This window comes from Melitaea cinxia, chromosome 13 (assembly GCF_905220565.1).
Source record: "Melitaea cinxia chromosome 13, ilMelCinx1.1, whole genome shotgun sequence".
In the NCBI taxonomy this organism is placed as follows: domain Eukaryota; kingdom Metazoa; phylum Arthropoda; class Insecta; order Lepidoptera; family Nymphalidae; genus Melitaea; species Melitaea cinxia.
Genome location: NC_059406.1, coordinates 6031595 through 6046875, shown reverse-complemented (window position 1 = coordinate 6046875; position 15281 = coordinate 6031595). Strand labels below are relative to the sequence as shown.

At 33.3% G+C, this 15281-nt stretch overlaps 3 protein-coding genes across 3 annotated transcripts; 2 read left to right on the top strand and 1 right to left on the bottom strand.

Moving 5' to 3' along the window:
* Positions 1–2575: 2575 nt before the first annotated feature.
* On the top strand, positions 2576–4147 carry LOC123659321 (beta-ureidopropionase-like). Its single transcript, XM_045594567.1, has one exon. It carries the CDS (start codon positions 2829–2831, stop codon positions 3990–3992), a length of 1164 nt encoding a protein of 387 aa, XP_045450523.1. The 5' UTR covers positions 2576–2828; the 3' UTR covers positions 3993–4147.
* A 548-nt stretch (positions 4148–4695) lies between these two features.
* Positions 4696–6177, bottom strand: LOC123659322 (eukaryotic translation initiation factor 2 subunit 2). The gene has a single exon (XM_045594568.1). It carries the CDS (start codon positions 6044–6046, stop codon positions 5108–5110), a length of 939 nt encoding a protein of 312 aa, XP_045450524.1. The 5' UTR covers positions 6047–6177; the 3' UTR covers positions 4696–5107.
* Positions 6178–11444: 5267 nt separating this feature from the next.
* LOC123658817 (28S ribosomal protein S30, mitochondrial) lies at positions 11445–14709 on the top strand. The gene is made up of 5 exons (XM_045594116.1): positions 11445–11992; positions 12227–12365; positions 12996–13137; positions 13605–13760; positions 13876–14709. The coding sequence occupies exons 1-5, from the start codon at positions 11550–11552 to the stop codon at positions 14643–14645; spliced, it is 1650 nt and encodes a 549-aa protein (XP_045450072.1). The 5' UTR covers positions 11445–11549; the 3' UTR covers positions 14646–14709.
* Positions 14710–15281: the final 572 nt, after the last annotated feature.

The window sequence follows — 15281 nt, the reverse complement described above, 5'->3', positions numbered from 1 at the left end:
CAGCATCAGATTAACTACTCAATGTTCAATTCTTTCAATTTTTTCAGGAATTTGTTAGTCTGCCCCTTGAATAACCTCATGTTGTGGGAACACTGTCGAAGGGCGTTGCCCACAGGTTCCCCTACAAATCCTTTTGCTTGGAAAACAATGCGTTCAAAAATTACTACTATAATATATACACTTATTGGTAGCATTTGCTCAAAAAAAGCATGATTTCGTGCTAAATAATGAACATGTCTGTCTGCTCCTTCGCACATATTGATTGGGAGTTTTTGTACATAGCATGGCAATTTTAAATAAAATGTGAAGGGGATAGAAAACATAACTGGGGTGAATGAACTTGTCTTCACTAAAATGTTTTAGATGCACTCTCCGCTGTTTTATACGAGCTTCTTGTAATTCCTACACAAAAATAATCGTTTGTTACTACGAAACTCACACAAACTAAATTAAAAACACACTTATATTTTTCACACACATATAGTCGGAGATGCAGGTTCGATCCCCGCTGGAACGGTCGATTTTTGATATGATATTAAAAAATGTTTAGAATTTCCTAATGTGTGACTAATACAAGAATAAAATCATACAAATTAAAAAGGTTTCTTCTTCTTCTTCTTTAAAGACTATGTCTCCATCAGCTTTTCGCCGATGATTTTGCCAATGACAAGTGTTGAAAGTGTAAAAAACATTTAAAAGAAGTATACAGTAATAATGTGATTAAAAAATACTTACATATGAAAGGTAACGCCATCTTTTAGTAAATTTGACGTGTCAGATCTCTTTTTGCAGCAAAAAAACAGAACAATTCGACATTTTTTGAAGAACGTTGATTCAATCGCGCAGCTAGATTTAGTCTAGTGATCAGTGCACCTGCAACTAGTTTTATTGTACGCGTAGGATCATTTGGACTTAAACCTTGACAGAGGGGAACACCTGTGCATGGCTACTCTCCTCCGTGTTTCTCTATGCCTTTATAGATAACGGTAACGTTAAATGAGTCATTACCGATAAAAAATATATCGGTAAAATGGCTCCAAAATTAAGTTACCTAGTGTTTGCTAGCAAACGAAAAAAAAACCGATTTCAATTACATCGACAGTTAATACAACGTAAGTAGACGAAAAAAATTAACAATCGCACTAGTCATCACTACGTTTTACGATGGTTTCCCCTCGATTTCTCTGAGATTCCATCATCAGATCCTGGTTTCCTTATCATGTTACCACACTTGGGATATCTCCTTTCCAATAAAAAAAAAGAATTATCAAAATCGGCATATTCATAAACGACGAAGTTATCCACGAACATACGTAAAAAAAAAAAAAATATATATATATATATATATATATATATGTGGCGACATCTATCACGCGAAATACAAAACGACTACGAAACTACGTAATTAGAGAAAAACTGACGTATGCTACATCGCGCTATCAGAGTTTCCAAAGTAATTAAGTATATATACAAGAACCCGACAACAAACGTTGGGGGCGCAGTAGCCCGCCAGACACAACTCCCGTCTGGTCGGAGGATCCTCCCTTTTCACCACACTACAAATTGGTGACCCCAAAGCATGAACAGCAGCGCAACCTTCATCGTTATCATCACTTCCTCAAGCTTTCGAGCAGCAAGAAGCATCCAGCATCTACGGCTACTACGGGTATCCTGACCACTAGCATGCAGCGGACGCGCATTCCTGGTCATCACCCACAGCCTTCTCAGCGACTTTGGCACCGCACACTGCACTTCGGCCGGTCACAAAGCAGAGACGCTCTTCTCTCCCTGTCGACGTGTCAGTCAGCCACTACGCATCACCGCAGACAGTTCCGACGCAGCATGAACTACGCGGCACCTGGTTCCGACTTGTCAACACAGCAGTCAGCCACTACGCATTACCGCAGACAGTTCCGACACAGCATGAACTATGCGGTACCTGGTTTCGACGCCTTGAAACATTCCAATGGCCCGGCAAGCATCACAAGATGTCAAACCTGCTATCGACCTCCTGTCTCGGAGGGGAGTGATGTGGCGACATCTATCACGCGAAATACAAAACGACTACGAAACTACGTAATTAGAGAAAAACTGACGTATGCTACATCGCGCTATCAGAGTTTTCAAAGTAATTAAGTATATATACAAGAACCCGACAACAAACGTTGGGGGCGCAGTAGCCCGCCAGACACAACTCCCGTCTGGTCGGAGGATCCTCCCTTTTCCGCACGCTACATATATATATATATATATATATATATATATATGTGTGTGTGTGTGTATGTGTGTGTGTGTGTGTGTGTATATGTATATATATACGGTCGAATTGAGTAACCTCGTCCTTTTTAGAAGTTGGTTAAAAATAAATAAATGAATAAATAATAAATTCTTTATTAGACCAAATACTTTACAATTTCTTAACCCACTTAATAGCGAGACAGTTTAAGGCATGGTTAATTCGTTATTCCTAATAAATAATAGTACATCTGCCGAAAAAATAAGTTACCGAATTTTTAACGGTTTTCCAAGCCCTGCCTAAAGTATAATTCAAAAAATATGAAACTTAAGGGGTTTGTTTTTTATTAACCAAAAATAGACATTAATAAATTAATGGTGATAAGTTTTAAGTACATTTATATACTCTTTGGTGTTAAGTAAATAAGTGGGTTATCGCTATCAGTTTTCGCTATCAATTTTTCTGTGGTGGAACACAAAACACACGTTCTTGAAATAACTTATACGAATATTTAATTAATGTCACAGTGGTGTTTTCGATATATAAAATTTTTACAATTTATTTCTAAGTTTATCTTTTTTAGCCTTTAATTATGTCAGATACAGTAGAAATGGAAAGCTTTGATAGTTTGGTTAATCTTTCTTTAAATGGATCTAAATTGGATGAATTTAACAGAATTTACTATGGAAGAAAAGAACACAAATATCTCAAAATTAAAGAAACAAACATTAACTTTGCTAAGAAATCTAATTTTGAAATTGCAGCTTACGATTTTCCCGCTCCTAAAGAAGAAATTAGAAGTCCCCGCATTGTAAAAATCGGTATAATACAACATTCAATTGCTGTTCCAACAGATAGACCAATCACAGAACAAAGACAGGGTATATTTGACAAAATACGAAACATAATTGCCACCGCTGCTGATGAAGGCGTTAATATAATATGTTTACAAGAAGCTTGGAGTATGCCATTTGCTTTTTGCACTAGAGAAAAACAGCCGTGGTGTGAATTTGCTGAATCTGCAACAGAGGGCCCAAGTAATGTATTTCTTAAAGAACTTGCTGCAAATTACAATATGGTTATAGTCTCGCCTATTTTAGAAAGAGATGAATCTCATGGAGATACAATATGGAATACAGCTGTTGTCATTGATGAATTTGGCAAAATCATAGGTAAACATAGGAAAAATCACATTCCACGAGTAGGTGATTTTAATGAATCCACTTATTACATTGAGGGTAACACAGGTCATCCAGTATTTGAAACCAAATTTGGCAAAATTGCTATAAATATTTGCTATGGAAGACACCATCCATTAAATTGGTTAATGTTTGGTATTAATGGAGCTGAAATAGTATTTAATCCGTCGGCTACTGTTTCCGGATTAAGTGAACACTTATGGGCCGTGGAAGCTCGTAATGCTGCAATTTCAAATAGCTATTTCACATGTGCAATTAATCGAGTAGGAACAGAAACATTCACAAATGAATTCACTTCAGGAGATGGAAAGCATGCTCATAAAGATTTTGGTCACTTTTATGGGTCCAGTTATGTCACTGCTCCTGATGGTTGCAGAACTCCAGGATTATCAAGAATCAATGATGGTTTAATGATAACACAAATTGATTTGAACCAGTGTCGCCAAATTAAAGATAAATGGGGCTTTACAATGACACAGAGGTTGGATTTATATGCAGAAAGTCTTACAAAAGCTGTCCAGCCAGATTTTGAACGTCAAATAATCAAAAAGAATTAAATTCATTTAAAAATTGCACACAAATTTAAATCTACATAAATTTTTTATTATTTACTAAATGCATAAACATTACTTTGTTAATAAGTTTATTGTTTGTTAAAGTTTATTCTATATTACTTTTTTTTCAGAATATATATTTTTTACAATGTTTTCAATTAGTATTTTTATTTTTCCTTAAACCTAGAAATATTACAATTTATACCTCATTCACAATTTATATGTATCACAATTTCAACTCTCGTTGATAAGAGTTGTCTGATGTCTGAATAATCAGAATATTTTTAAAAATGTTCAAGTCATAAAGGGCTGAACTAAACAAATATATAATCTGTATTGTTTTGCATTTAAATTGTTCATCAAAATAGTTCAATGCCCCAGTAGTATCATCTGGCCCCTTAGATGGAATGATCTATCTCTTTCAGAGATAACTTCATATTGGCCAAAATTTTCACATTAATTTATTAGTTCAGTGTTAGAATCTTTTCTGTATCTATTTATATTATGTAAAGATTTGTAGTTATTGTTTCAAAATGATAAAACGACATTACCTAGTATTGCAAAAAATCTCATAGATGAAGTAAATTTACTAAGATGTTAGTTTATCAATAATTCTTTAGAAGTTGTAACGTAGAAAATAAAATGTGGTATTTTTACAGCTTTGAAGCATTGAAAAATTGATAAAGGTTATTAAAATAAAACAACATTTTTAAAAACATTGTGTACCAATGAGAATAATACAGGAGTGAGCTATACATAAATATAATTTATTATAGGGTACATCCAGAATTTCAATTTATTTGTTTAAACAAAAATAGGGTGAAAAGTAATTCCTGATAATTAAAAAAACTTCAACTCTCACTACTTAATAGAAACAAATATGTATATAGACAGAGTAAATTACAAATTCAATACAGATGATATTTTGATTTTAAAACAACAGACTACATTACTACATGCCAGTTTCCTGGCAAATATAACATTCATATCAGCACCAGATTTACAGCTGAAATAAACAATTGAAATTTACAATATATAAAAGCTATATGAAAGGGAAAACTCCTGTCTGTACCCTGGATCTTCAATCATAAAATTGATTATCACTAAGCACTAACAAACTATGCAGTCTTTGCACGTATGGCTGCTCTCTTTCCAGTGACGGCCTGGAAACCAGACTTAATGCTAGCCACAGAGCAGCGTGACCCACACGTTTCGCACTGAAGGAAGAATAATCGGGTATCTTTTTGTAAGATTGTGTCTGGAGAACGGCATGTGTGACATGTTACATATTCTTTAATGTATCGACGCAAAACATTCTCTATTTGTTTCTGTTGGAAACGACCCTTGATAATAAGCTGACTGTTACCGTCTACGGAGCCACTTGTTCCCAATTCGGCAAGTAAAAAGTCTAGTAAATGTTTAGGCTGACGGTGAAGAGTTTTACAGATTTCTGTAAAATTCGCAAATGAAGTTTTCTTTGTACCAATCCTTACAACTTGAGGAGGTCTCATAACAAATTTCTGTTTCTTACCGGACACCATGCTCGGGTTCTTTTCTCTCATTATATCAAATACGCGCTCAAGTAGTTCATCATACGTATAATCACGATCGCTACCTATCCAATCACCATGCACATCCTCCTCCCTCTCTTGATCTTCTCCCCTTGTATCATCTTCAATCACAAGTTCATCAATATTCTTCTTTTTTTTCTTTTTCTTAGTCTTAGAAAAGTCAATGTCTAAGTCCAAGTCATCGATAACTTTTTCATCTTGGGGCTCATTTTCTTCGATTGGAAGTTTTTCGTCCTTAACCTCCGGTAAAGCACTTTCTAACTCATCTAAATTAAAAAATGTCTTCTTTCTCCGCTTTTTCTTTATACCAAAATTATCTAAGTCAAGGTTCTCATCTTCGGGCACGTCGACGTCACCGGACTCCGCAGGTGCTTCGGTACTCGTGGTTTCATTTTGCTCTCCAGCGAGCGCAGCCTCTATATCAAAACCAGTCTTCTTCTTCTTTTTCTTTTTCAAAGAGGGATCAAAAATCATATCGTCATCCATGATTAACTTTTCTATCACTTACTATATAATTTTAATATTAAAACTTGGTTAGAGTGCAGAATATAGAAATTTGGCATAAGTGCACAGAGAACACAAAATACAAATTTGATTGCTGTGTTGCCTTTGCAGTAACTTGTTTTTACCCAAATTATTGCTCACAATTTCATTGTAATAAATAATTGTGTTTGCTCGCAAACGAAAAAAAAACTGACTTCAATTACACCGACGAGTGATACAACGTAGATCGACGAAAAAATAGTCACGTAACTACGTGTTATCAAAGATTACTCATAAAGTAGTTATCAGATCGCAATAAAATATATATGTGACCACATGACAAACATCAGCTTTCGATTAAATTAAAAATTATTAAAATCGCTACACCCAGTAAAAAGTTATTGCGGATTTTCAAGAGTTCCCCTCGATTTCTCTGGAATCCCATCATCAGATCCTGGATTCCTTATTATGATACTAAACCAGGGATATCCTCTTTCCAACACAAAAAGAATTATCAAAATCGGTACATCCAGTAGAAAGTTATGCGGTACAATACAACGCAGGTCGACGAAAAAAGCGTCAAGTAAAAACGCATTATTAGATATAACTCGAAAAGTAGTTGTTAGATCTCAAATAAATTTAAATGGGACTAATTGAGACACACCACTTTTCGATTAAAAAAATTTTTGTTGAAATCGATCCACACGGTCAAAAGTTCTGATGTAACATACATTAAACAAAGTACAGTCGGATTGAGAACCTCCTCCTTTTTTGGAAGTCGGTTAAAAAATTAAGTAATTGTAAATAATAACGATGTAATAGTTAAAAAAAAAAAACAGTATAAAGGTATAACCGATCGAATCAGAAATATAAAACAATATTTCTGTACTAAATTTAATTAATCACTGTTGAATTGAATTAGAAAGTCAAATAAATTTTATCTTAAATCGTAATTTTTTAGTACAATGAAATTGTTGAGAAAAAGACATGACGCTAAGTATAAAAGATCTTCCAAAATTTAATTACAATCTAGTTATCATAAGGACCAGAGGCGGCTTGTGACATTTTTTAATGGCAGTTCACCAAAAACTTAACGAAAAACTTAGAGCTTACTTTATTTGTAAAGAAAATTCATTCAGTCTATGTAGATTCACCACCTACCCTTAGATCCAAACACCAAATAAGGAAGACAAAATAGTTTATGGCTTTCTCCATATCCACACAACCAAGGTGTATTGAGTTCTTGTTCAGATTTAAATACAACTGATTTAGTTTTCGTATTACATTTATGATTAAGTGCAGTTTCAGTATGAGGTGGACCTTAATTAGCTTTCAGTTCGAGGCGCATTATTTCAAGAGTCTTATCACACTGTTTAATAAAATAACAATACGCAGTATCGTTTAATTTTTAACACAAAATCTAATTTTCATTTGAGTGCACTGCGATACTCTTTTGGAAGAGCCACCTCTGATATTGACTACTCAATTGATGTTATAAGCCGAATTTACGGACATTTTAATTTTATTTTCATATATTTTTTTGACATTTGGGAATTATATAATATAACTAGCTGACCCCGCAAACGTTGTTTTGCCATATATGTTATCAACCCCCCTTATCTTATCCCCTTTAACTTAGGGGTATGAAAGATAGATGTTATTAGATTTTCAGACCTACCCAATATGCACACAAAATTTCATGAGAATCGGTCAAGTCGTTTCGGAGGAGTTCAACTACAAACACTGCTACACTGCTGAAACCTTATCTTGTTAATGATATAACTCCAGCATAAAGTTTGACAACACGATTAGGGAAGGACTGGTGCTCAAAAAAGGTATAAAATACTTGCACTATAAGTCACCAGGTCCTCCCCAAAGTTAGGAATACAGGATCATGTATACAACTAGTTCAAATGGAGACAGACCTCGCAGATGATGGTATATATAAGCTTGTTTTACAAATCTATGGTGATTGCCAACAAAGACCCAAAGGTCAACAAGAAAATTGAGGTAAAAAGAAAGAAAAAACAATAATTATATAAAAAAATACATACAAACAATTATATACCTAGAATCAGCTGCTTAATAAACAAGAAGTTTTTCGGTATCATCGTATGTGAAAGATTTGAGCCAGTTGGTAATGGTGAATTTACATTTCAGTCTTGGAAGATGACAAATAGGTATACGGGAGTTAACCCTCTTATACAGAAAGTTCCCCACTTTCCCCACACTACTATCTGCGAGCTAGAGCAGTTGAAACCTTGACTTGATAATTTGTTTTTGCGTCTTTTGTCTTGATTCATTTTAGGGTCCAATGGGAGCTGAGCATGCTTTTTTAAAAAAATATGAGTTATAAATAATTTTCTCACAGATAAAATATCCCAGGATTTATAAAGATCGTCGGTCTGATATCTAAAAGAAAGTGAAGCTGCTGTTTTAAGGATTGCTCGCTGGGTTCTCTCTCTACCAATAAGGGCTGACTTACACGAACCACCACATACAGTGATGCAGTTAGTTTATAGGTGATTGGTAGAGCACATTGTTGACAGATTGATAGTCTTCCGATCAGCTACGTGTCTTAATCATTTGAAAATGTACATGAGTTTCCTTAGTTTAGCCACGAGAGATCTACCACACCTTGTCTTTAGCTCTCGGATCTGCATGCTTAGACCGTTTTTTTTTTTCTAGGTCAGTATGTAAAGAAGAAAGCTCTGCCGTTAACTCTGCCTGGACAGCTCTTAGTCTCTCTACCTCAACTAACAACTCAGCCTTGTCTTTCACTAAAACGAAAAATATCTTTGTCAACCTTATTCTTATTAGATACTTAGTGAACCTCTACTTTATCTATATTAAGGTGTGATCTACAATCAATACGGAAGCCAAAAATATAGTTTTTAGAATTTTTGTCTGTTTGTCTGTATGTATGTCTGGGATAAACTCAAAAAGTACTGCATGGATTTACTTCAAATTTGGCACGAATATTATTAAGAAGTCGGGTCAACATATAGGCTACAAATTATCACGCTATCACGGGGAACGAGCAGTGAACCTTTATTTCTTCAACGCATTCTGTAACAACGTATAATCTAACGACGCATATTTGAATGTAGTTATTATGTTAATAACCATGCTATAAGCTAGTTTCACACTATAAATAAAGACATTCTGTAGTATATTTAGTATCAGCATTGCACCCGTGCGAAGCCGGCGCTGGTTGCTAGTAGAGATATAAGATGATGAATTGTTTTTAAGATAATAAAGAAAAATAATTGTGTTTGCAGGCAAACGAAAAAAAAACCGACTTCAATTATATCGACAAGTAATACAACGTAGGTAGACGAAAAAATACTCAAGTAAATAGGCATTATCAAAGATCACTCCGAAAGTTCTAATCAGATCTCGATGAAATTTAACCGACCACATGATAAACATCGACTTTCGATTAAATTAAAAATCATCAAAATCGGTGTACCGAGTAAAAAGTTATGCGGATTTTCGAGTTTCTCTCGATTTCTCTGGGATCCTATTATCAGATCCTGGTTTTCTTATCATGTACCACACCAGGGATATCTCCTTCCCAACAAAAAAAAAATAATTATCAAAATCGGTTCATAAACGACGAAGTTATTCCCGAACATACATAAATATGAATATATACATATATATATACGGTCAAATTGAGTAACCTCCTCCTTTTTAAGTCGGTTAAGAAAAGGCCTCTCTATCTTAGAGGCACTTTTCCTCTTCTTTATGTAATTTAAGAATCATAACATTGAAGTGAATTTTACCAAATTAAAACGTATTGTCGTAACGGCTGATAATAAGCCAAAGTGCTATAATTTATGGAAAACATTTTATGTGACAACATTTTTTAATAGCGTGTAAAATTTGTATAAATATTTTATAATCTGTGCAATATGACGTTAAAATCTATGCCTCTATGGGCAAAATGTTGCATCAGCCGACCGCCACCCAGTAAAAATAAACTGGTAATACTAGGTACCTACCTATCTATTTGCTAGTATTAAACGGATGATGTCACTAGGTTGATGCACAATTATTATAATAAAAAAGATTGTAACTTTCTAAATCGAAGTATATGTAAATACTTGTTTACATTTATTACTAAAGAATACGATTTTCCGATTTTAGCGCAATAGAACGTGCATATTGCATCATCCTTCTTTAACCAACTTCAAAAAATGACGAGATTCTCAATTCGACTGTATTTTTTATGTACGTCACCTCAGAACTTTTTACTGGGTGTACCGATTTCCATAATTCTTTTTTTAATCGGAAGGCGGTGTTTGTTATGCAGTTCCATTTAAATTTAATCGATATCTGACAAGTACTTATTGAGTTATATCTAATAATGCATATTTACTTGACTGTTTTCTCGTCACCCTACGTTGTATTATACCTGATAACTTTTTACTGGGTGCACCGATTTTGATGTTTCTTTTATAAATCAAAAGCTAATACTTGTCATGTGGTCCTATTTAAACATGATCGAGATATAATGAGGCAATAATTTTATCAATCTTTGATGACGCATAAATGGCCCCGTGCACATGTTAAATAATAAATACCTACTTCGTCACGACGTCATATATCGGAATCCAGTAAAACTATTTCGGACACTGTTGACTAAATGATATTACATAGCCTCTACTTCGCAGTGAGCTGCGTATTATCCACTAGAGGTCAGTACCACTTTATTTATTTTTTTAAATTATTCTTTATATATTTAAGAGTTTAATTTTTCAGTTATCAATCAGCATAGATTAAACATTTGGAATTAAGGGTACGTAAATGGTTTCAGTGTATTGATGTTCGTACCTATTTACTTTTGTTCGATTGCACAGCGTTAGTATCTAATACCTCTCTAACACTTTTTTCTCCTCTAATACTTTTTTCTGTGTTAACAGAACCTTTGTTTGATGCAGCAAATTTGTTAATTAATATGATCTTACATCATCAATGATGATTCTTTCTCCATTTCTTAGACATAGTGAGAATTAGGGTATGATGGGGCTGGCATGTCTGTGTAGACAAAAGTCCCTAAAAAAAATAATTAAAGATTTAAAAAAAAAATCTAATACCACGCGCTGTTGTCGCTCTTATCAGGTGATGTAAGTGTGAGGTCACTGCGGGGATGTCAGCGCGTCGAATTGATTTTTTTTTGCATGGAGCTGTAATGTCGTAGCGGTACGATAAAAATGTCGTTAATTCATGAAATCTGAGGTAACGTTATCAGTATCTTTTTAAAAATCTATTTAACGGTAAAACTTAACGTTAAAAAACGTTACTTTTACCGAATTACCGTTAAAAGTTTTAACGGTAAAAAAGTTATCTGTTAAAATTAACGCTAATTTACAGTCTGTAACAATCTTTAATGATATTGACAATTAGATAGGTAACCAAAGAAGATAACCTCACATTATTGACAGAATATTTGTTTTCATTTTATGTAATTCTTAAATAAATGGTTGTATATTAAATAAAAATGCATTTCCTGCGTATTTCTGGTATCTTACCTAAATTGCGAAATGTTATATGTAGAAGATATGTTCAAGCTTTACAGTCGGAAGAAAGCGAATATACTGATACACCACAGTATCCTCCAATATTGGATATGAGTTTGCAAGCTAGAAAAATGAGAGAAAGGGAAACTATTCATAATAAAATACAAAAATTAGACACAATCGAAGAAAAACAAATTGCTTTAAATATGCCCCGGTACTATGGTTGGAAATGTGTTATATTCAATGAAGATAAAGTACCATATAATGCGTTGCCATTAGTACAACATTATACGAGAACTTGTTTCAAAGATATAGAAAAGCTTCCGGATATATATTCACAGACTTCATCGATCGCAGATGCGGTTGTGACAGAGATCAAATCACATATTGAAGAAAGTATAGCCATAGAAAATGATGGTGTTGAGTGGGTGTCATATTTAATTTCTCCCCAAATTTATTAATTTAAGAAAGCTGCGAAACTTTTTTCTATATTAAAAAAGTTGTGTTTGTACTTATGTATGTATGTAAGAAGTTATACTCCATTGGCTAGCTGCATTTGCTAGCGTTGCGCATTGTTAAAATGTATTCATAGTTTTTGCCTAACATGCCAAAAGAAGTATAACTTCAAAAATATAAAAAATTTTGTGTACCTTTTCAGGTATAACTTTGCAATAACTACTGATAAATTTGAAAAACAGCAAATTGATGATAATAAGACAAAAAACATAGTGAAACAGATAAATAGGATTATATCAAATCATCTAACTGATAAAGTTTCTCACATTCTTACATCACAGGTATTTTTATTTTTATCAAAAATATTAATAATAAATGGCTATATTTTTTTTGTTTTTTTTTTTTTTTTTTTGGTAGAGCAAGCAATTATCTATAAAATGATATATAATTTATGTGGAGTAATTGTGAGGTTTTTTCTAAAAAAGAATGAAAACGTCTTCTGTTAAATTAAGGATCATATATATCACTACACTTACATAGTGTATTCATCATTACAGCCTATACAGTCCACTGCTGGACATAGGCCTCCACAAGTTTATGCCGAAAATAACGTGAACTCATGTGTTCTGCACATAGTCACCACGCTGGGCAGGTGGGTTGTTGACCGCAGGGCTGGGTTTGTGGCACCGAAGACGCTGCTGCCTGTCTTCGGCCTGTGTATTTCAAAGCCAGCAGTTGGATGGTTATTCCGCCACCGGTCGGTTTTTTAATTTCCAAGGTGGTAGCGGAACTGTGTTATCCCTTAGTCGCCTCCTACGACACCCACGGGAAGAGAGGGGGTGGCTATATTCTCATAGTGTATTAATATATATGATTCTTAATTTAACATATTTACGTTTTTTTTTTTGTTATCAATGTAACAAAATTTTATTCAATTATCTCAAAAAAGTATTTTACAAATTGTTTTCAAGGTGGACTACGATCCACGACATGAAGCATTCTGGTTCATTGGTGGGGTAGATGTGCCAAATAATGTAGTTAACTGGAGGAGAAAGTATAAATGGCTAAAAGAGAGGGCGCATGAACCTCTGGACAGACCTGTGCAATATATAGGTATGATATTTACAAGTACAATAGTCACCAAAATTATATGTTGAAGTTCATATTTCTGTAACAATCTAACATTGTTCAGGCTAAGTACAGATAGCAAATTTTTTAATGATCAATTATAGGTATATTAAATATGTCAGTTAACTTCTTAGTATTTCAAAGATTAATGATTTATTTAAAGAACTATTATTTCTAAAATAAAAAATTTTTCTCCTTTATAGTAGTTCAACACTTCTGATATTTAGGCTATCAAAATGATTGTGTATTAACTCTGTAAAAAAGAAATATCTTATGAGATTTATGATCAACCTTAAACAATTTGGCTGTAAGACAGGTTTTCTGATTAACTAAATTAAATGCCTACGTTTCATTAAACAGATTAGTTTTGAAGCTTTTCATCCTATTAGAATATCCTAACATGATATAGTATAGAAAAATTAATGCTATAAAATAAAATTTAATATTTTTAGGTTCACCATTATTAACACTAAGGAATCACTTGCCTCTAAAACCCATTGTACCATACAGTGAAGCAGAAAATCCAGAATTCAAGGTTCCTGTATATCCATATGTACCAGAAACTGTAGGATATTATTCAAATTATCGCCATGGAACAAATATCCCAGGTAGAACAATATATGTGATATATTTGTATTATTGTGTACCTGTATCAATTTGTATGGCCCAAAGTATTTTTAGATATTCTTTTATATGATTCAGTAATATCAGTTTATATTTTAGGCTATTGGCCAGGGGACTTTGATGAATATGGTTTATTGTCATATCATGGCCGTGGACACATACTACATAGAAGTGAATCCTACGGTCCAGAAGATAACTTAGAAGCATTACATTGTCAAGGAATTAAATCTAGTTTTGGTTGGCTTCTAGCTCAGGCTAATTATCAAGGATTTACAACTTTCAATGACCTAACTTATCCATTAGTGACACAAACAATTATAACAAATGGTCATCTTTTATCTTTCTATGTCTATCAGTTAAATACAATTGTTATGCATAATGATGTAATTGACAGCAACCCTAAACATAACATATGCTTTGGTACAAAACCATTAGCATTATATGATTGTATTGAAGATGGTAAAGTGAAAGGCTTGAATGAAGATGTATTGAAAATGCTAGTCCAGTTTTACTTAAATACTCCAGAAGAAAGAGATCATGACATGAAACCTTTCCTTGGCAAGGAGGAACAAGTAGTTGCAGATATTGAAGATGATAACAGGCGCTGTTGGTTAGAAGAAAGGTATAAACATTTAGTTGCAAATGTACCAAAACATAATTTACTACCTGAACTTTATCTCTGGGAAAAAATATACAAGATCAAATTTAACACTAGATTCTTTGAAGCTAAGAGGAAACCATTTGAATATGATATTAACCCATTCAAGAGAAGGCTTGATGAACATTTACCTCCTTATATTCCTAAAGTTTTAAGGCCCTATCCAAGATCCAAAAAGAAGTTTGAAACTACATATTATCCAAAAGTTTAATTTAATTTAATAAGTTGATATTGTACGACATTTTTAATGATAAAATAAATATTAGCTATAGTAATTTAAAAATATTTTTTGATGTTTTTATCGGTAAAATTATTTTCATGCCTTAAACTTTGTACAACAATGTTTATACTACAGTTTAGTACTAATTTCAATACTTTTAAACACATTGTACATAAAATGACCTATTAGCTATTTAAAACCAAAGTATTTGATTTTTATATAAAACTATCTAATGGTGAGTTCAATTGCGACTCTTAACTAATGTAAATTAATGTAGGCAATAGGTATCGGTATAGACACAAATTATACACTTATATACTGGCAAACTGTTTCTGTAAGTATTACTATGCTCTGTGTATACTGGTATAGATACGCCCGTGTGAAACTCACCTACATTATCGCAATTCAAAAATAGTCATACAAACTACGCCATCTCTTGGACGAGGAGGGTGAGTTAGGGGTGATATATTAATGTGTCGAAAATAGATGGCAGTAGCAGCACTAGAGTCCAGAATTTTTGCAAATATTTAATATAATTAAAATAATCATTCAAACATGTTTTGTATGATTCATAGGTATAAAAAGATATATTATAAAATATAAATATATTTTAATTTATCTCCCATA

Bases quoted from the DNA above. Each gene is read 5' to 3' on its own strand.
- LOC123659321 (XM_045594567.1), top strand. From the start codon at position 2,829: ATGTCAGATACAGTAGAAATGGAAAGCTTTGATAGTTTGGTTAATCTT.
- LOC123659322 (XM_045594568.1), bottom strand. From the start codon at position 6,046: ATGGATGACGATATGATTTTTGATCCCTCTTTGAAAAAGAAAAAGAAG.
- LOC123658817 (XM_045594116.1), top strand. From the start codon at position 11,550: ATGCATTTCCTGCGTATTTCTGGTATCTTACCTAAATTGCGAAATGTT. The intron at 11,993-12,226 runs GTGGGTGTCATA...GTACCTTTTCAG, and splicing joins ATAGAAAATGATGGTGTTGA to GTATAACTTTGCAATAACTA. The intron at 13,761-13,875 runs GTAGAACAATAT...TTTATATTTTAG, and splicing joins CCATGGAACAAATATCCCAG to GCTATTGGCCAGGGGACTTT.